This window comes from Heterodontus francisci, chromosome 48, assembly GCF_036365525.1.
Source record: "Heterodontus francisci isolate sHetFra1 chromosome 48, sHetFra1.hap1, whole genome shotgun sequence".
Lineage (NCBI taxonomy): Eukaryota > Metazoa > Chordata > Chondrichthyes > Heterodontiformes > Heterodontidae > Heterodontus > Heterodontus francisci.
In genome coordinates, this window is record NC_090418.1 from 8,486,692 (window position 1) to 8,507,064 (window position 20,373).

Here is a 20,373-nt window from a genome sequence, read left to right on the forward strand (position 1 = left end):
TACCAGGAGTTCAGCGGAACAGCAGAGATCTAGGTCACACCAGGTCTCTGCCACTCCTAGGACCTTCCAGTCAGCCTAAGAATCATAGGCACTGCTTAACCCATACAAGGGCAAAGGTGTCAGTAGGCAATGACAATGCAAATTGGCAGCTCAGTTAGGACAGAGCTGTTAAGTCCAAGAGGGTGCAAGTGGAAACTCCTGAAAGCAAATTTTTACTTTAACAATCTGTGATTAACTCCTTAACAGAGAGCTATGGAGTTACTCAACAGGGTCTCAGCCAGCAGGATTCCTGGCTACATGTTGCAGGTAGGCATTGAAGATTTGCCCATCAGCTGCATGCACATTAGGTGCCCTCTCTCTAACCCCCGCATAACTGTGGGATTGTGAATTTTTAAGGTTGCAGGCAGACTCTGTAGCCAATGGCACTTCACCCCAGATTTATACAGCTAAAAATGTTCTCTCTAGATACAACCCACATTTAGAGGGACAAGGTTTACAGTTGTACAGCTGGGCACTTCACAGTTCCAAGTGAGTACAGTAGGGAAATTTTTCCAAATTTACACTCCACACATAGATTTTCATCCTACTGGCATTGCGAAACTAGAAGAGGCCTAGTAGAATGAGTTTTCAACCTTATTCTGCACTCAAAGAATGCACCGCTGAAACATAATATTGCTTTTGCAAGAAAATTAATCTTACCTGTACAGTAGCATTTTGTGTATTTGTAACAATATTGACCAGTGGAGGTCTGAGTCTCTCTGAGAAGACTCAATCTTGATTTCACGTGTGGGTTACTGGAGCCACCAGACTAGGTTGTAGTTCCCAACACGCACCAGTTCCATCAACTTCACATTTATAAAATGGATTGTCAGCAAAACAGCCTGTTCACAGAATTATAAAGGTTCCAATGGCAGCCATAGATTTTGACAAGAGAAATAATCGAGGAATCAAGACGGTTTAACTCTTAACTCACAGATTATATAGGCGCCCATCTTTACCCAGGGCCCGACTTCACCGATATGTCAGAGGTCACCCATCTCTGCTTCATGAAAAATATCACCACATAGCTAATGATATTGCTCAGAGGAGGACTACAGACAACCCGCACCACAGGCTCTTGCCACGGGCACAAAGGTCATGACTGCAATAAATTACAATGCCACTGACCCAATTGGCCACAGGGGTGACATAACTCAAATTTATCAATCGGCTGTCCAGAGATGCATCAAGCATATGACAGATGCCTCAACAGAAGCAAACATTCTCATTACCTTTCCTTGGGGGGAAAAAAGAGACATTAACTTGGCACAGAACTTCCCCCAAGAGTACAAAATGCTGTAGATGGCACCATATCCTATATAGACTGCTAACACCTTGAAAGGCAAGGTGTCTTGGGAAGACTGTCCTATACGACAACCTACCTCCCACCCACTTCATGCAGCAGCATGTCCATTTTGCTTGCCACTAAACAAGGGGTTGAGTGCTGCATCCCTCCATCACCTGCCCAGAGGCTCCACTTGGTACCTCCACATTGGGTTTCTTCAAAATTGAGTATTTATAAAGACTAAAACAATATTTGTCCTCGGGTGCAACCACTTACCTTTATGTGAGCTCATCCTTTTAAATTTGAGCAGCTAACCAGATCAACCCACTGTATCAGGTTACCTCCAAGATCTGGCAGCTCCTGCTAATTAGTCAAATAATCTGGGAAAATTATCTGTGGGCTAGCTAAACCCAGCCAACTATTCACAAGACGCATTTAACAATGATTACAAAATTAGGGCTCAAATACTATTGAACTCCCACATCTACAGTCATAAAAGCTAATGAACAATGTTTCCAAAAAATACATACCAACAGGGTCTAGGGACAGGGTCTAGCTTCATCCTAGCCAGGTCACCCGGGATCATTTTTATCCCCACTCAACTAAGGCAGGGAAGGGTGGAGGGTGCAAAGGAGGGTGTGAGTTGACATGCTCGAACAAGCTCAAATAAACAGCATTTTCAATCCAATTTGATCTTCTTGCTGTCAAATCTCGAACACAGTTTGTTGTAGAGAACATATGGACTCAAAATGGAAAAAAAGTCATGAGTAACTGACAGGTCCAAGTAATGCAGACATCAGAACCTCTTTCTGAATGTAAGAATGTGCAATGGGAAGCATCCCTAGTTCTGTTTCTCTGAGGTTTGGTTGCATCTTTCATCCAACAGAATAACAAACACTCAGGAATGAGTTGTATGCAGGCTGGAATACAAAGCAGGGGTTCCGATAGTTTACACACAGGGGCCAATTCTAGGAACGCATGTTTTGCCCACCAGACCAGACCTGCATGATTTTCCACCCACTAAACTGAGCGGATAAAATTTGCATGCCCTGGCAGACAATAGCTCCCTTTATTGTGCCTGAATTACACAGAGGATTTCCACTGCGCATTCACATCACTTCAGGGGAGGATTAATACGAGTCACACACCGGACACCAAAGTAGCAGACTAAGCTACCAGATGGATTTATTCACAAAGTTATTTGCAGAAGCAAGCAGAACAGGCAGTCATTGACATCAGTTCCAGTAACAGCAGCTTTCATGAAAGGGTTAAAACAGACAAGCCAGTCAGTTTTGTCTACGAATTCCTTTCTTTGCAGATCTTCCCAGAGATCGATAACGCGTCAGTAGAACTGTGGCCACCTGATCCCCCCACTGGCTAGCCCTTCTTGAAATTATACAGGCACTCCTACTTATTGGAGCAATACAGCCCCACCTCTGAGAAGGCAATCTGCGAGACCAGTTCCTTTAACTTATGCAACAGCCAGCTCCTTAACACAAACATAAAAACATGACTACCAGGGGAATCTGACAACCACTGTCTGTGTCAAAGCAATCCTGAATTGATTGCAACATTTCTTCAATAGTCGATGACATGAATTGTTTCTTCCACTTGTGCCTGCTGATAATCAATAGCATTGGTTTGCCTGGCTACCTTACTATGCACTTAGAGAAAAACAAAAAGAACTGAAGGCAATTTGCAAGCAGCCAGTCACAGGAGCCTTTTAGTGATGGTATTTTATAGTTAAAAAGCATGTTTGTAAGCAGGGAGATAGAGCAGTCTGGAAAAAGCACAATGGATATGTAACATATATCCATGAAGGTGGTTACTTTATATGTAACATATATTCAATATAAAGTAACCACCTTCATATCTGGTACTGTACAGAGTGCCTGTCAGCATATCATATAGAGAGCAGGCTGGAGTTATTGTTGAAAAATCTGCTACTGTAGTTTGTATGTAGCTTGGTGTCAGTTCCTGTATGTGTTCAACAGATCTAACAAAAAGGGAATAATGTACTTCCTTCTAGTACTTTATGGCTTTGTCCACATCTCAGCATCAGCTCCTATATAAGAGTAAAGGAAATGATTCACTCCTGTCTGGTATATGCATGAGACCTCCTTATATTGACTTAGAGGGGAATAAGAGGGGACTCTGTCACTCACCTGCAAAGCAACCTCTTTCACAGCAATGTGCTGAGAACAGTTGATTTTTTTTGACCCGAATACTTATTTGCACTGCAGTGGAGGATTAACAATGATGCAACCAGGCATTTAAAGTTCATCGAGACTGACTCATTATGAGTGCAGGTGGCTCAACATAGGTTCTCCTGCAGCACAAAGCAATCACGTGGTCACACCATCACCTTCAAGTTCCCCTCCTAGCTGCATACCGTCCTGACTCGGATATGAAACAAGTCTATCTTTGTCGCTGGGTCAATATCCTGAAACTCGCTACTTGAACGCCAGTCATAATGGCTTCCATGGTCCAGAATCATGCTCACCATCACCATTTCAGGGCAATCAGGGAGGGCCTCATCAGTGTCACCCAGACTCCAAGAACAAAAACAATTTAGGGACATAAAAACAGGAGTAGGCCATTCAGCCCCTCGAGCCTGTTCTGCCATTGAGAGATCATGGCTGATCTGCAACATAACTCCATGTACCTGGCTTTGCCTCATATGCCTTTAATACCTTTGGTTAACAAAAATCTATCAATCTCAGATTTGAAATTACCAATTGATCCAGTATTAATTGCTGTTTGCGGAAGAGAGTTCCTAACCTCTATCTACCACCCTTCCCATGTAGATGTGTTTCCGACTTCCACTCCTGAAAGGTCTGGCTCCAATTTTTAGACTTTCCCCCTAGTCCTAGACAAGGGACAAATTGGCTCCCCAACTTCCATGCCCACCCGGTTATGGATGCTCCACTGGTCGGTTCTAAAGCAGCAAGAGTCTCTCTCTTTCTCAGCCTTCAATTCAAACGGACTCGCCGAGTTTCAATTTAAAGTGAGGCTCCCTCACTGCGTGGTGGGGCACCATTACATTTTACTGAAATGCCTGTGACAACTGATATACGTAAGCTGGACTCCAGTGCTAGGTCATTAATCCGTATGTATGTTTGGGCTTAGCTAGAAAGACAGAGCTCTGTGTTTTTTTTAAAAAACATCACAGCAGCAGCAAGGAACTATCCGGAAGCCAGTTCAGCCTTTAGTGCCCTGCACGCGAATGCCCCTAATTTCGCAGTGATCTCAATGGAGTCCGGAGCCCCACAAAATCTAGAATGGCACTTCAGTGCAATACTGAGGGATTGCCACACTGCCAAAGGCATTAAAGGTGTTCGGGTGGATATAAAAGACTCCATGGCATTATCTGAAGAATGTGCGTTCCTCAGTGTCTTTGCAATTTATCACACAACCAACACCACCGAAACTGGTCATTTATCACGTCAGCTTTTTCCAGGTCCTGCTGTATGCAGACTAACTGCAATGTACATCGACATAACACTGACTATATTGTATTGACTGTGGGGTGCCCTGAGGCCTCAAAAATCCAAGTTCTTTCTTTTCCTTCAAAACCTTCCCGTGCCCTCCCACTTGATTGCCTTACACAGCCTCTGAGATCATTAGCTCTTGAACTGGGGTACAGACTTTCAGGGAGACTGCAAGATACAAAAAACTTGCATTTTTATAATGTCTTCCAGGACCTCACAACGTCCGAAAGCATTTTGCAGCCAATGAAGAACTTTTGAAGTGTAGTCACAGTTGTAATGTAGGAAACAGGACAGTCAATTTCAGCACAGCAAGCTCCCACAAACAGCAGTGCGATAATGACCAGACAATCTCCTTCTGTGAGGTTGAACGAGGAATGAATATTGGCCAGGACACTGGGGAAGAAAGTTCCTGCTCTTTTTCAATATAGTGTCACGGGATCTTTGACTTTCACCTGAGAAGATCTTGATTTAACGTCTCATCTGAAAGATGGCACCTCTGATAATGTAGCACTCCCTCAGTACTGCACCGGGAGATTCAGCCTAGATTTTTGTGCTCCAGTTGCTGGAGTGGGACTTGAACCCATAAGCTTCTGATTCAGAGCACAAAATTAACAATGCAGACTCAGTGTGAGGCGGGAAGCAGGGGCAGAGTGTGGCAAACATCTCCCCAAGGGCAGACAGACACTGCAATGGGGACACCCATCTCACTGATACCTATCAGTAAATACCAGTTTCCTTAAAAGTATTACTAAAAGCATTCTTTACATGCAGCACTTGTTTGAGAACCTCTGTCTTAGATCATGTGTTCAGGTTCACTCCTCTAACTCATAACCTAACTGCTGTTCAGCGCTCATTCCACCCCCCCCACCTTCATCTGTGTCTCTCTTTGGGATGTTTTACTATGTTACGGGGGCTACACTGATATTAACTGTATCGGCAATTGTGCCAGGAGCCCTGAGCTTGTCTGCAACAGGTCAGCTGTAACGTTCAATGAGACATTCTCAGGACCCTTCTCCACATTTCCCCTTTTACTTAGACACAGGAAGGTAAAGGAATCCTGCAGCCCCAAGCATATCCACCCTCAACACAAAGGACGATGGAACCATTTTACAATAACCTTGCAGGTGGCGTGCGTTTTACTCAGATTTGTTTAATTGAAGCTTCATTTCATCCACTTTTCATTAAGTTGCTCAATAAATACATCACGACACAAAAGCAAACCGCTGCGACATTTTTGGTCTACAGTTAAAGCGTGTCGCATTTACGGGGTACAATTACACACCTTTGCACTGAGGGAGGCAGAAGTTATAGAACGAATTCTGGTCAAACAAATCCAGTTTCTTCCAGGCAACCCATCCTTTCCTTTGAGCATATTCCTTGTCCAGGGTCTTCCCGGAATAATGGGGATCCAGAACGAGAAGGTAGTGGTTCTCTGACCCCGTACACATTCCCAAAATCCCTTTTGAAGCATTATCATTGTCACCACCCATCATGACTGGGGACCCCAAAGTGTCAAAGTGCAAGTAGAGCTCCTTGACTTTGTGCAGGAGTTCGCCCCCTTGCCGCGCGTGGACGAGTTTGCACGGGACATCGTAGAACTTGTCGATGCACAAGGCAATTTCAAAGGAGCCAATCCAGGTCTTGGAGTCAATGAAATTCGGGGGCTTGTCTTCCATTTCCACCAGCGCCTCTTGCACCTCTTTCAGTGTGGGAACTCTGTGGTTCTTTATATTCGTCTGCTGTAAAATAATCCAGGAGGAGAGCGTCTGCATCGTCCGGTACCCGCAGCCCCAGCCGCAGTCATCCGTCCCGTCGCAGCCGTAATGGTAATAGAGATAATCCCCCCGGATCAGAGACTGCCGGTGGATATCAGACTCAGGCTCAGGGAGAGGAAGGCCAGAGTGAATGTTCTTCACCAATTCCATTCCTAGTGCTTGGTCCTCGAGCAGCTGGACTTAGGAGAGGAAAAACACGCACAGTTTATAAACGATCATATATATCAAAGGTCTGCACGTGGTTACAAACTACTAAAGTATTAAATAGCTTTTAGAATCTAGATACACTAGAATTTCACAGACCATATACATTCGTATTTTGCAAAGGCTTCTAGTTCATAGGAAGCCCTCAATCCAACTCAAATACATTGTGGACAATGGCTAGGGAAAAGGGATAAGTAGTGGGAATGGAAGGTGAACAGCATTAGACTACAGGACTTATCACAGGAGAAGGATCTGCAGCAACTCAAGAATAGTGCGCTGCAACCATCAGTACAGTGCATGGCAGCTGTAAAAGACAGCAAACGGGAACTGCATGATCAGAGGCAGAGAGTATAAGTTCTAGGAGATGATTTGAGTGTGTAGTTAAGTATTTGTTCAGCCTCAGCTGGTCTGCAGTCTGCCATTCTGGTCACCATACTATAATATATACAGGACAGGGTACAGATGAGGGCAACCAACTTAACAGGCACGAGTGACTAGCTGAGTTGCTCTTGTGGAGGGTCAGCACGGACAGACCTAATCGCCTACTTTTGTGCTGTAACCGTTCTATGATTCTATGGCGAAGCTACATAAACTAGCACTGTCTACACTGGGAAAAGGAGGCTCAGTGGGCATCACACTGGAGTATTCATGGAGTCATACAGCACTGAAACAGGCCCTTCGGCCCACTGAGTCTGCGCCGACCAACAACCACCCACTTATGCTAATCCTACATTAATCCAATATTCCCTACCATTCCCTACTATGAAAAGATTTCAAGGGGTGTAGATCATAGGTTTTCAAACCATGAACAATACAGCACAGGTGCTGGTTATTCAGCCCATCGTCCCTGTGCTAGCTCTTTGAAAGAGCTATTCAATTCGTTCCACACTCCAGCCCCCGCTCTTTCCCCACAGTCCTGCAATGCTTTTCTCTTCAAGTATTTGAAAGTTACTATTGAATTTGCTTCTGCAGTGCATTCCAGATCACAACAACTCACTGGGTAAACGTTCCACCCCCCCCCCAGCTCACCGTCATCTCTGGTTCTCCTGCCTATCACGGAATTCATTATAATTATTTAAATGTTTGTGAACTATGATGGGGAGCATCCTCCAGTTATGGGTCCTTCTGCTACTGGGAATATTTTCTTTATTTACTTAATGAAAACCACACTCTGTTACAATGCACACAAAAAAGCAGCACCCGAAAGGGAGATTTGGGGCGTTCACCAGTTTAGAATTTGCAACACTCCCGAGCGGCTTGCAAGGTGCAGGGCTTTGGGGAGCACTGGGAACTGGAAATTCATGCCTACCTCCCGCATATCCTTCATCATCTCACAACTGCTCACGTCAGTAAACAAATGGTTCCTACAAAGTATTGACTCACCTTTATTTGTAAATCGGATGCTGGTGGGAGCAGCATTTATTCTGGATTACATCGCTGGGAGCCATGGGGGGGGGGGCTTGTTCCCTCTGATCCACGCCAGGACAGAATTGAAGGAATATTAAAGGAAAGATGCACACTGCAAATGATTAACAATTACATTCTGCAACACTCATGCAACTGACTATAGGATGTACAATGCGGGCAATATTTAGCATACAAATACCAATATGATGTAGGAATAGCTACTTAAGTTAGTAAGTCACTGCTGCTCAGTACATTAGCCACACGTGGCCAATTGGGGATTCAGATGTGATGCATTTCGTTTCCAAGTAGTAAACAAACAATTAGAATAGACGCTGCAGTTGGTGATGCGACCTCAATATTCATTTGCCTTTTTTGTGTCTTTATTGGTAAAATGGTTAAGAGGAAAAGCAGTGTTGGAGCCTTCTTGTTCTTAGTTGAGTGCTCCACTTCCTTGGTTACTGCACGGCGTTAAGATGTTTGCGCAGGTGAAACAGCTTTCCCTGTGTTGTGTGCAGTTTCTATTAGTGCACGTGGCTGAAGTGGTGTCACCCTAGCCACACTCTGGGGCAAGCTGGCAACTTCTGGTGGACAACACTGTCTAATGTGAGACGCTTAAGTCACGTCCTTAAAGTGTTTCCTACCGCCAACAAACAATGCTCCAACCCTGGTGTTATGCAACTCAAAAGGACACATCTGCCCCTCATTTTAATGACATCTGCTCATGGATGGAGTGAATCAATAGCTTATCCGGGTGTCTTACAGCAAAAGCTCCGAACCAAACTGAGTAACATTCTGTTTTTAAATTCAGCACAAAATTACTTCCTTTCAAAGCTAAGAGTCCAAGGTCGGGAAGGATAGAATCTATAAATAGACCGCTGAGTGTTTCTTCAAAGTTCACGCAGTGCGGTTGATAAATATTTACACTAGCATCATTGTGCTTCCTTGTATAACTTGCGACAAGACCGGACGAATGAATTATGGCGCCGTCCTGGCAAAAAATGAGCGCAAGACAGAATTTCTACGTACTAATCAGAAGCCACTAATTCTCCAAATGAATGTCAGATCACTGTGCACACAGAACAGGAAACAACGGCTGCTCAGTATCCAGGATCAGTTAGAAGGTGCTGATCCCAGTTCAGGTACCTGGCACAAATCAGCCCAGCACTGTGCCAGGACGCCTGCTGGCAAAGGCAGTAGGGCACGAAGCAGGGATAGGCACCAACATGTTGCACCACAGACACTTGACAAAATTATTGACTCAGCCACAGACATGGGGGCGATTAATCTGTATATATAATATATCCAATCTAATCCAATTCAATTTAAAACACATTTCTCCCTATAAAGTAGCTAAGAATACAAATATAAATGGAGAGCAGAACAACTATATTAGCTAGCAAGCAAGCTAAATAGTATGCAACGCAAATGTGAATTTATTTGCTGCTAGGTTATTTTAAAACTTTATGGTTAAAGGCTTGAAGCAGGGGTGTCTGTTTCACTTTGGGGGCCACATTACAATTATTGTCTTACGTGGGGGGGGGGGCACCAGTGAGACAATTTCAGAAAGATAAAGACATTAAAAATGTATCTTATTATTAATCAAAACAACAACTAAGGTGCATTTTGTGAAGAAGCTTTAAATGAGAAAACTAGTTTATTGACTTACTTTCTGGTCACTATGTTGGACACTGATTTAGTGAGACACCTGGCTTTTGTTGCTTGTACAGGTAGTCAATGTTTGCCTACACACCTGTATGGATGCAGAGTATTACAGATAGGTGTCCATTGTCAGGAGTGATCTTGATCGTGCTCTCTCCCACTTCTTTCTCTCTGTGTCTGTCTATTTCTCTGTGTGTTGCTCTCTCCCCCTCTGTGTACCCCTCTGTTATCCCCTACTCATTCTCTGCCCCTCTCCCTCCCTTCTCTCTCCCTGTGCCCCTTCTCTCCATGCCCCCTGTCTCCTTCCCTCCCCCTTTCTTTCCTCTCCCTGTTCCCTCTCTCCCTCCCTCCATCTCTCTTTGATAAGTGCAGCAAGCAGGAACTCTTCAGCTTTGTGATTGGTCCGTTTTTGAAAACAATCGCAGCTGTCAGTTTCACAGCTGATTTGTTTAGAGCAGGAACAGCGTTTCCAGTTCGGACAGTTCGGGGTTTTCTGGCGGGCTTTTTGAAAAAAATCAGAACCCGCCAGAAAAATCCGAACTTGTTCAAATTGGAAGCGCTGGTCATCCTCTAAATAGGTCAGCTGTGAAACTACCAGCTGCAATTTTTTTTTAAAACTGTTTGAAAGAAGAAGTCAATGGGATATTTCTCGTCCCTGAAATTAACAGTCTTGGAACCCAACGTTTTTACCACTGACACTGGTGTCCATGTACGGACATGTTGCTGACCCCTAGCAAGAAGGGCCCATCTCTTTTTTTGGTAAATGCTCTGATTCTGGGGACGCTAAGCCTTCAGGGAGACATCAAGACTAATTCCTAGAGTCAGACAATTCTGGAAACACTGGGAAAAATTGGAGTTCGTCAGCCCATGAGAAGAGCCACTTTAAGCCGAATTGAAAAAAAAAATGTCACTCCGTTTGGGTAAGAACTGTGAGGGGGTTCACTGGATTGATTCCTGGGATGAGATGGTTGTTTTATAAGGAGAGATTGAACCTATACTCTCTGGAATTTAGAAGAACAAAAAGTGATCTCATTGAAAGACTCTTTAAGGGCTTGACCGGGTAAAGGCTGGAAAGATGCTGGAGAGTTTAGACTGCAGGGTGGGGAGGTAATACAGTCAGGATAAAGGGTCAGTCATTTAGGAGAGATGAGGGGAAACGTCTTCGCTCAGCGGGCCGTGAGTCTTTGGAATTCTCCACCCCAGAAAGATGTGGCTGCTCAGTCGTTGAGTATATTGAAGACTGAGGTCCGTGTCACTCCGGGGGCTTCCCGCTTCCAAAAACAAGGACGTCAAACCTTCTCAACTCGTCCCAAAGCCCGGCTTGTTTTACAAAAAAAAAAAGGGGCCCCAAAACTGCAGCAGGTGAATATTAAATTTACAAGGGGGCCCCAGTTTTAAAGTGAAGGCTGGCGGGCGCGTCGAAGGACGCCAGGGATTATTACTTTATACAAATTAACACCGTCTCCTGGACCACCGCCAGTGGAAAGTTGGTGTTTTGTTCCTGTCCTCTGACTTCAGCCGAGGGAAGGTGACAGATTTGGAGGAGGATGGGGAGGAGGGGAGGAGGGGGGAAAAAAATCCCCATCCTAAACAGCTTGTGTTTGACCCCCAGCCAATTCCGGGTCTGTTTAAATTGAGGTGATTTGAGTTGAAAAAGGGCAGCAGATTGTGAGATTCTAAAAATGAGTGAGATATATACTGGATCAATGGATTTTAAGATGCAAATTCCAAGAGGAAGACTGAAGCAATTCGTTTAATTTAAATAAAATTACTCCTAAATCATGTCTTACCTGCCAACTTTAATTTTTTTTATAACAATAGAACTAAGTGAGAACCAAAGTGGAAATGTGAAATATATTTAAAATTTAATTAATATTAATTTTTATTGATTTAATTTGAATTATATTAAGGTTTCATGAAAGGGGAAATGTTTATTTCTAATGATTTGCCCCGATGCGGTTTTAACCTGTCAGGCCTCGGCCCAGGGCCGCTCCGCTCTCGCCACGGTTGAAGGCCGAAGGCCCGAGGCCTGACCCCCAGCTCCACCTCCGAGCTCCGAGTCCAGGCCCCGGCCCCAGCTCCGAGCTCCTTACCTCAACTCCAGCTCCAGCCGCCGCCGCTCACAAAATGGCGGGCGCGCTGCAGGGTCACGTGACTCTCCTCCACCCCGCCCCTTCTCCCCCACCCCCACCAGTTCGTACCACGTGACTCCTCCCCCCTCCGCTGAACGTCAGCTCCTCGCCGAGTCACGTGGTTGACCTCCCCCCCCCCACCCACCCCTCACCACGTGACTGCCGCCTGCTGTTTTCCCGCCCAATTTCCCCTCACCTCACACCCAAGACGTTGGCTCTTTCGCTGGCTGGGGTGAGCATTGCCCGGGCTGGCTGGCTGGCGGGCACGCCGTGGCCATACCGTGGCCTGCTGCCAGCAGGGCATGTGACCACAGAGGGCGTCAGGGCTGACAGGTGACCCACCCCGGCGACCCTCACCCCTTACCTCAAGGCGGTACCCATCTCGTCACCCAATCTACATCAATTCGGCACTCGAGCACCAAACCTTACACTTCAGTGCAGTACTGAGGGCTGCGCTCTGCTGCACCGCCTTTCATACTGGAAGTCAAACTTGTCTCTCAACTCGAGAATACCCTATGGCACTCTTTGAAGAACAGGGAAGCTTGGCCAACATTCATCCCTCAATCAAGACCAGTATAAATAGATTAACTGGTCATTTATCCCCATTTGCTGTTTGGGGGCTTGAGCCCTGTATTAAGCAGCTGCTATATTAGTGTACACAACAGTGATGGCACTACAAAAGTAATAAATTGGCCATGAAACACGATGGGATGGTCTGAGGACATGAATGGCACCATATAAATTTATATTCTTTCTCATGCTTTTCACTCACAGGTGCACTGCCAGATGCAGCATATTCTGCATCGGTAATTTATACTGCAATAGCACTTCATGTACTGAGAGACATCTTAGGGCTCTTTACAGTGGACAAAGTGGGGCTGATGATATCCAGGGGCCATGATCCGAGCAGCTGCACCGGGATTGCACTCACTGCTGCCATCTGGATCTGACCCCATCAGAAACTGTAGGGTCAGTAGGGCCCCAACGTACTTACGTGGAAATAATGGGTGCCCATTCCTGTGCAACTCAAGTTACTCCATGCTCCATCTAGTGCCCTACAGCTATCTGGGACAGTGGGCTTCCTGGACCACCCACAACAACCAGAGTCACCATTTAGCCTCCACCTCTGCTCCCTTTATAAGGAGGCCAATTAGTACAAAGTTGATATATTGGCTTATCCACTGGTGCCTGGACCATATTCCTGCCCAGTGAGCACCACTGGTGCCCCTCTGGGGGCTCAGTACACCTCATTTGACTGACCGTATCAGCCTTCAGAAATGCACCAGGGAGTTCCTGCTCCCCCGACCTCTCTGACATGGCTGGTTGAGAGACTCCACCCCTTACAAGACCAAATCATAGGATCTGGGGTACTCCTCTGGGATGTTCTGCCAGGTTCCCAGCAGAGGTGTACGGGTGGGGGTCTAGCAGGGCAGCCGGGCAAAATTCAGCCTCAGAGCTTGCATCAAGCTGCAGGAGAGAAAGGACAGTGGGGGCAGATAGGGGTGAAGCATAGTCAGAGAGAATATAAGGGTTATTCTTGGCCTTATACAAGACTGAGTCTTAGCTGATAGTTGTCACGATCGACCAGAAAGGGTGGTGGAAGCACATTCAATAGTAACTTTCAAAAGGGAATTGCACAAATACGTAAGAAGAGGAAAACCAATTGCAGGGCCATGGGGAAAGAGTGGAAGTAATGGATTAGCTCTTTCAAAGAGCTGACAGAGGCATGATGAACTGAATGGGTCTCCTTCTCCGCTGTAAGATTCAATAAGAAAGGTCTTCGGGGGACTTTTGACAGGAGGGAGGCAGGTGACAAGGTGGAGGTGCTGGCGTGGGGAAGTCCTGAGGACACGAGCTAACTCTTTTTTCCTCTCCTTAGCTTTGAGGCCAATTAAAACAACAACTTGCTCTCATATAGTACCTTTAGCGGGTTAAGATGTCCCAAGGCGTTTCATAGGAGCATTATCAGATAAAATCTGACATTGAGCCACGTAGAGAGATGTTACAGCAGATGACCAGAAGCTTAGGTATCATACAGAAGCTTAGGCACAGTGGCGCAGTGGTTAGCACCGCAGCCTCACAGCTCCAGCGACCCGGGTTCGATTCCGGGTCCTGTCTGTGTGGAGTTTGCAAGTTCTCCCTGTGTCTGCGTGGGTTTCTTCCGGGTGCTCCGGTTTCCTCCCACATGCCAAAGACTTGCAGGTTGATAGGTGAATTGGCCATTAGCAATTGCCCCTAGTATAGGTAGGTGGTAGGGAAATATAGGGACGGGTGGGGATGTGGCAGGAATATGGAATTAGTGTAGGATTAGTATAAATGCGTGGTTGATGGTCGGCACAGACTCGGTGGGCCGAAGGGCCTGTTTCAGTGCTGTAGCACTAAACTAAAACTAAACCTCGGGATCTTATTGCCAGAATAGACAAGTTAGGAAACCTTTCTTCACACAAAGGGTGGTGGAAGTGTGGAATACATAAAGAAGTAAATGGTAGCTCAAGTAATCATTTTAAATGTGCGGTTAATAGATTTCTGCGAGCCAAGGGATATGGAGCCAGTGTAGATAAATGGAGTTACAATACAGATCAGCCACTGAATAGTGGAAAAGGTTCGAAGGGTTGAATGGCCTACGCCTGTCCCTCTGCTCAGGCCAATAGGGAGCTGAGTGCAGTATCTGCGAAATAAAATATAATTTACATAAGTTTAGAAAATGCTGCAGTTGAGTGAAGGTCAGTCAGAATCTGAGAACAGGATAGACGGGTTAACACTTCGGGTTAAGAAGGATCCTTTAATCAGAACATTAAGGATCGACTCTGATAAAACTAACTGTGCTTCACCCTGACTGTCTTGCTGTATGTGTTCCCGTCATTTTCTATTTGTAATCATAGAAAAATAGATAAGTTATGGCACAGAGGGAGGCCGTTCGGCCCATTGTGTCTGTGCTGGCTGAAAAAAAGAGCCAGCCAACCGAATCCCACTTTCCAGCTCTTGGTCCGTAGCCTTGTAGGTTAGGGCACCTCAAATGCTCATCCAAGTATTTTTCTGTTTGATGAGGGTTTCTGCCTCTATCACCCTTTCATGCAGTGAGTTCAGAACCCCACCACCCTCTGGGGGAAAAGGATTCTCCTCAACTCCCCTCTGAACTACCCACCAATTACTTTAAATCTACGCGGCCTGGTTATTGATCTCTTCGCTGAGGGGAACGGGTTCTTCCTATCCACTCTATTTCACACTGCTTCAGTTGTCCAATGTATTTTTAATCCAGAAATTTATTATTTAACAGAAAATTAAACAAAAATGTTTATTTTCTTTGACATCTGCGACACCAATATGATTTTATATATTTAAATATACTTTTATTAAATGATCAAGATTTTGTACATCTCGGAATTCCAAAACCAGAAGATAATCATAATGATACATCATGCTAAGTGGTAACCACCATTTCTATGCAATTTTCAGGTAAGGCCACATTTAGTGATGCCACTATACCTGGCCGGAATGGAGATGAATGCATAATTTCACACACCACCTCAGCCCACCCATCCCGCTGTCAATCACACCAGGAGACTGCACACTGTAAGTGACTGGCATTGACTTTAGGCACAGATTTTGTATGGTATAACTATCCTCCACTCACTGCATTATGCTGGAGAAATCACCCTGCTTTTACTAGGAGACGTTGCTGTAGTTTTGGTCATGAGTTCTGTTTGCTGTAGTTCATGAAGAGTGTTTTAAAATAGACTCTGTCGACTGTTTGCTCTAGTGTGCGGTTTAAACTGCCAACAAGAGAGAAACATATCCCCTTGACATTCAACGGCACTACCGCATCTGAAACTCCCACCATCAACATTCTGGGGTAGTCACCATTGACTAGAAACCTAAGTGGACCAGCCACATAAATACTGTGGCTACAAGAGCAAGTCAGAGGTTGGGAGTTCTGCAATTCAACTCCTGACTTCCCAAAACCTGTCCGTCATCTACAAGGCACATTGTGATGGAACACTCTTCACTTGCCTGGATGAAATTGACTTGAGTACAACTCAAACAACACTCAAGAAGCTCAACACCATCCAGGACAAAGCAGCCCACTTAATTGGCACCACATCTACCAGCTTAAACATTCACTCCCCTCCACCACACGACACACAGTGGCAGCAGTGTGTACCATCGACAAGATGCACTGCAGCAACTCGCCAAGCCTCCTTCGACAGCACCTTCCAAACCCATGACCTCTACCAACTAGAAGGACAAGGGCAGCAAATGCATGGGAACTCCACCACCTGCAAGTTCCCCTCCAAGCCACTCACCATCCTGACTTGGAACTATATCGCCGTTCCTTCACTGTCGCTGGGTAAAAATCCTGGAACTCCCTCTCCAACAGCACTGTGGGTGTACCCACCCCACATGGACTGCAGCGGTTCAAGAAGGCGGTTGACCACCACCTTCTCGAGGGCAATTAAAGATGGGCAATATATGCTGGCTTAGCCAGTGATGCTCACATCCCATCAACAAATAAAAAAAAGACTCTGGTGAATAAACAGACATTTTTATTTGTTGAACAGACAGTTTGCCACGAGTCCTGCCGTAAAGATATTTGTCTCCAAGTTATTGGACGAGGTGTCAATAAACGCTCTGTGTCACCACATGCCTTTCTTAAACCTCTGCTGTGAGCATGGATCGAATGGGATCATTCCCGTTGGGATTAATTTGCTCTTGCAACCCGTTTCCGACTGCTCCCTCTGCACACCGACTCAAGGAAGTAATTAACAGCAAGGCTCTTCCCCACCCTCCACCCCACCTTCCCTCAACATACTTGGAGAATCCATGCAGGAGCTAAAATTGGAATAATAAACGGCTGTGCTAATCCAAGACAGCCACACGAAAAAATGTTAATTAATCACTTCTTTTCAAATGTGCTGAAAATGAACATCATTCTGACCCCAACTGACAGCTCCAAGACGCAACAGGAGTCTTCAGCGCGAGCAAATAACGACTTAAATCCTCAGTATCCAACACAAAAAGAATTGAAGATCAGTCCAGGGAGGGCTGGAGGGGGGGGAGGGGTCAGCGGAACTAATTGTACAGCCCTTCCAAAAGAGCCAGCACAGGTACGACGGGCCGAATGGCCTCCTCCTGTGCTGTATGATTTGATCACGACCGCTCACAGCTCATTCCCTAGAAACCTGGACACTCATTTCAGACTGACATCATTTGGGAGCAATGTCCCACACACCGGAGCATCAGGAATTCGCAGGCAGGACAAACCTGCCGAAAGATAACATTTAAATGATAAACTCCCGCCCATGGGAGAAAGTCACTCGTTGCCAAGTGAGCGGTGTTCCGTGTTAACGGACCTAAAGTGTGCCTTGGAGAAGGTGGAAAGGTTTTTGGGAGTCAGGAGGTGAGTTACTCACTGCAGAATTCCAGGGCCCTGACCTGCTCTTGCAGCTCCTGACTGAATAGAACGACAAAGAATTTACAGCACGGAGCAGGCCATTTGGCCCGACTGGTCCGTGCTGGTGTTTATGCTCCACACAAGCCTTCTCCCACCCTACTTCATCTCACCCTTCTATTCCTTTCTCCCTCACGTGTTTATGCAGTTAAGTTCCTGGTGGACAGTGACCTCCGAGATGTTGTCAGTGGGGGATGCCGTTGAATGTCAAGGGGAGACAGTCAGACTCTCTCTCTCGTTGGAGATGGTCATTGCCTGGCACTTGCGTGACGTGAATGTTACTTGCCATTTATCAGCCCAAACCTGGATGTTGTTGCGTGCAGGCACGGGTTCCTTCAGTATCTGAGGAGCTGCGAATGGAACTGAACACTGAAATCATCAGTGAACATCCCCACTTCTGACCTTATGATGGAGGGAAGGTCACTGATGAAGCTGCCGAAGATGGTTGGACCTAGGACACTACCCTGAGGAACTCCTGCAGCGGTGCCCTGGGGTTGAGATGATTGGCCTCCAACAACCACAACTATCTTTCTTTGTGCGAGGTATGACTCCAACCAGCAGAGAGTTTTCCCCCCTGGTTCCCATTGAGTTCAAATGGTACGCCTTTTAACTGTGCTTTCTGCAACAGGAGGTCACAGAGACAGACCTGAAGAAACAAGGACAGGGGCTTGTAGCATTAAGGTAATAGTGTCACCATGTGGAGGAATTAAGAATAGCAGGCACTACAACAACAACTTTCATTGAAATGGCATCTTTAACGCAGAAAAACAGCCCATGGTTGTGATCAGAAATAAAAAGGGGCGTGAGCTAAAGGGTAGGGTGATCAAAAACTTGATCAAAGAGGTGGGTTTTAAAGAAGGTCTTAAAAGGAGGTGAGGGAGGTGGAAGGACGAAGGCTGGGGCCTTGACAGCTGAAAGCGCTGCAGCCAGTAGTGGGGTGAAGGTAGGGGAGGGCACTCCGAAGACCAGAGTTGGAGCACTGGAGATTTCGGAGTTGGTGGGAGGGAGGGGGTGGTAGGGTAAAGGGTTGGTTGAATTATAGAACTGGAAGAGATTACAGACACAGGACGAGGCAAAACCATGTGGAGGCTTAGATCAAAAGTGCAGGAGGGTGAAGCTGTCCAAAGCTGAGCTACAGATCCATTACAATGCGCTTATCTCTGGCTTTTTAGCAGTTCCTCCTGCCAACGAGAGGCCGCCGTAACGCTCAAGCAACGTGCGGATCAAGGCCGGGGTGTGAGTGAAATTCCAGGATCCGATAATCTCCGCATTCCTCCGCTGTTCAGTTGTCCTTGGCGCCTTCGTTCTGGATCAGAGTGAAAGTCTGAGACAGGTCCTCCTGCTTTGCCGAGCTCACTCTGGTAGACGTTCCCTTCACGCAATTCTCAACTGCAGCCTTCAGCTGTAGCGGAAGCAAAAGTAAGTCAGAGTAAGTGACAGCACAGCCTCCGATCATCACCAGGACCAGGTTTCAGGGTGTGTAACGGTGATTGGGTGAAATTTGAACAAAGAGAAATACCCATCTGTTCAGTTCTAAGGCCGTCCTTCCAAACTTGGGTTGTACTTGGAGAAAGGATATTGAACTGTATAACACTGGGGTACAGTACTGGTGGGTACAGGTCTGTCACTGTATAATACTGGGGTACAGTACTGGTGGGGACAGGTCTGTTACTATATAACACAGGGGTACAGTACTGGTGGGTACAGGTCTGTCACTGTATAATACTGGGGTACAGTACTGGTGGGGACAGGTCTGTCACTATATAACACAGGGGTACAGTACTGGTGGGTACAGGTCTGTCACTGTATAATACTGGGGTACGGTACTGGTGGGTACAGGTCTGTCACTGTATAATACTGGGGTACAGTACTGGTGGGTACAGGTCTGTCACTGTATAACACGGGAACAGTACTGGTGGGTACAAGTCTGTCACTGTATTACACTGGGGTACAGTACTGGTGGGTACAGATCTGTCACTGTATAATACTGGGGTACAGTACTGGTGGGTACAGGTCTGTCACTGTATAACACGGGAACAGTACTGGTGGGTACAGGTCTGTCACTGTATAACACTGGGGTACAGTACTGGTGGGTACAGGTCTGTCACTGTATTACACGGGAACAGTACTGGTGGGTACAGGTCTGTCACTGTATAACAATGGGGTACAGTACTGGTGGGTACAGGTCTGTCACTGTATTACACGGGAACAGTACTGGTGGGTACAGGTCTGTCACTGTATAACAATGGGGTACAGTACTGGTGGGTACAGGTCTGTCACTGTATTACACGGGAACAGTACTGGTGGGTACAGGTCTGTCACTGTATAACACTGAGATACAGTACTGGTGGAGACAGGTCTGTCAGTGAGGTGGTAGTAATTTTAGTTGATGGACTTAAATCATACACAAATTCCATGTCACACTGCAGGGAAGTAGATTAGGTTCAGTTGATTTGTTAACTATGATGTACGTGGTCATGTAGAGAAGCTCAGGCAAAGGCCATTTGACCTATTACAGCTCACCCGTCCTGTACTCTCATGTTGCAGTCTGGTACTATCAGGCTAAAGAAACCTATAACACTGGTATTGATTGTTAGATTTGCTGGACAGATACAGTACGTACTGATCCCAGGCAGTGTGGCAGAGATGCTCAGGTGCATCTCCGCACAGGGGATTTGCTGCAGACCTGTCCCCACTGTCCTGCTCACAGTGCGCTGGAGGAAAAAAGGGAGAGGTGAACAGCATAGTCCGCAGAGTAGTCACATTTTTGCCTTGTAATTTAAACTGGCCGCAATGTCAGAGATGCAGTTAAATCCACCACCTGCCCCTGGTAAGGTTCCTTTTAAAACTTTTTGTGTGAATTTTTGTCCCAGTCAGGGCCCTTCTGCCCTGCACAAGATTCCCTGGCTCGATTTCACAGAAGAGCAGGGGA

At 46.1% G+C, this 20,373-nt stretch overlaps 2 protein-coding genes across 13 annotated transcripts in view; both read right to left on the reverse strand.

The window, feature by feature from the left end:
* Window positions 1–5,945: 5,945 nt before the first annotated feature.
* Window positions 5,946–12,040, reverse strand: ufsp1 (UFM1-specific peptidase 1). 5 transcript variants are annotated; one of them, XM_068024050.1, is made up of 3 exons: window positions 11,954–12,040; window positions 8,178–8,263; window positions 5,946–6,764 (listed from the first exon to the last, which is right to left on the reverse strand). In XM_068024050.1, exons 2-3 carry the CDS (start codon window positions 8,211–8,213, stop codon window positions 6,090–6,092), a joined length of 711 nt encoding a protein of 236 aa, XP_067880151.1. In that variant the 5' UTR covers window positions 8,214–8,263; window positions 11,954–12,040; the 3' UTR covers window positions 5,946–6,089. The 5 variants fall into 5 exon arrangements, with proteins under 5 accessions (XP_067880151.1, XP_067880150.1, XP_067880154.1 ...); XM_068024049.1 differs by having other exon boundaries at window positions 8,178–8,313; window positions 11,954–12,015; XM_068024053.1 differs by having other exon boundaries at window positions 5,946–6,769; window positions 8,178–8,313; window positions 11,954–12,013.
* Window positions 12,041–15,361: 3,321 nt separating this feature from the next.
* The window catches only part of LOC137357314 (chloride channel protein ClC-Kb-like), a 198,504-nt gene continuing 193,492 nt past the window's right edge, over window positions 15,362–20,373 (reverse strand). For all 8 annotated transcript variants that reach the window (XM_068023556.1, XM_068023563.1, XM_068023560.1 and 5 more), the window contains one exon: window positions 15,362–18,843. In XM_068023556.1, coding sequence (XP_067879657.1) covers window positions 18,724–18,843 — 120 coding nt within the window. In that variant the 3' untranslated portion in view covers window positions 15,362–18,723. The remainder of the gene's footprint in view (window positions 18,844–20,373) is intronic.

What these genes read in the sequence shown, in the direction of transcription:
- ufsp1 (XM_068024050.1), bottom strand. Translation starts at nt 8,213, where the DNA reads ATGCTGCTCCCACCAGCATCCGATTTACAAATAAAG. An exon ending in CATCCGATTTACAAATAAAG is followed by an intron (nt 6,765 to 8,177) that starts GTGAGTCAATAC and finishes TCCTAAGTCCAG; the next exon opens with CTGCTCGAGGACCAAGCACT.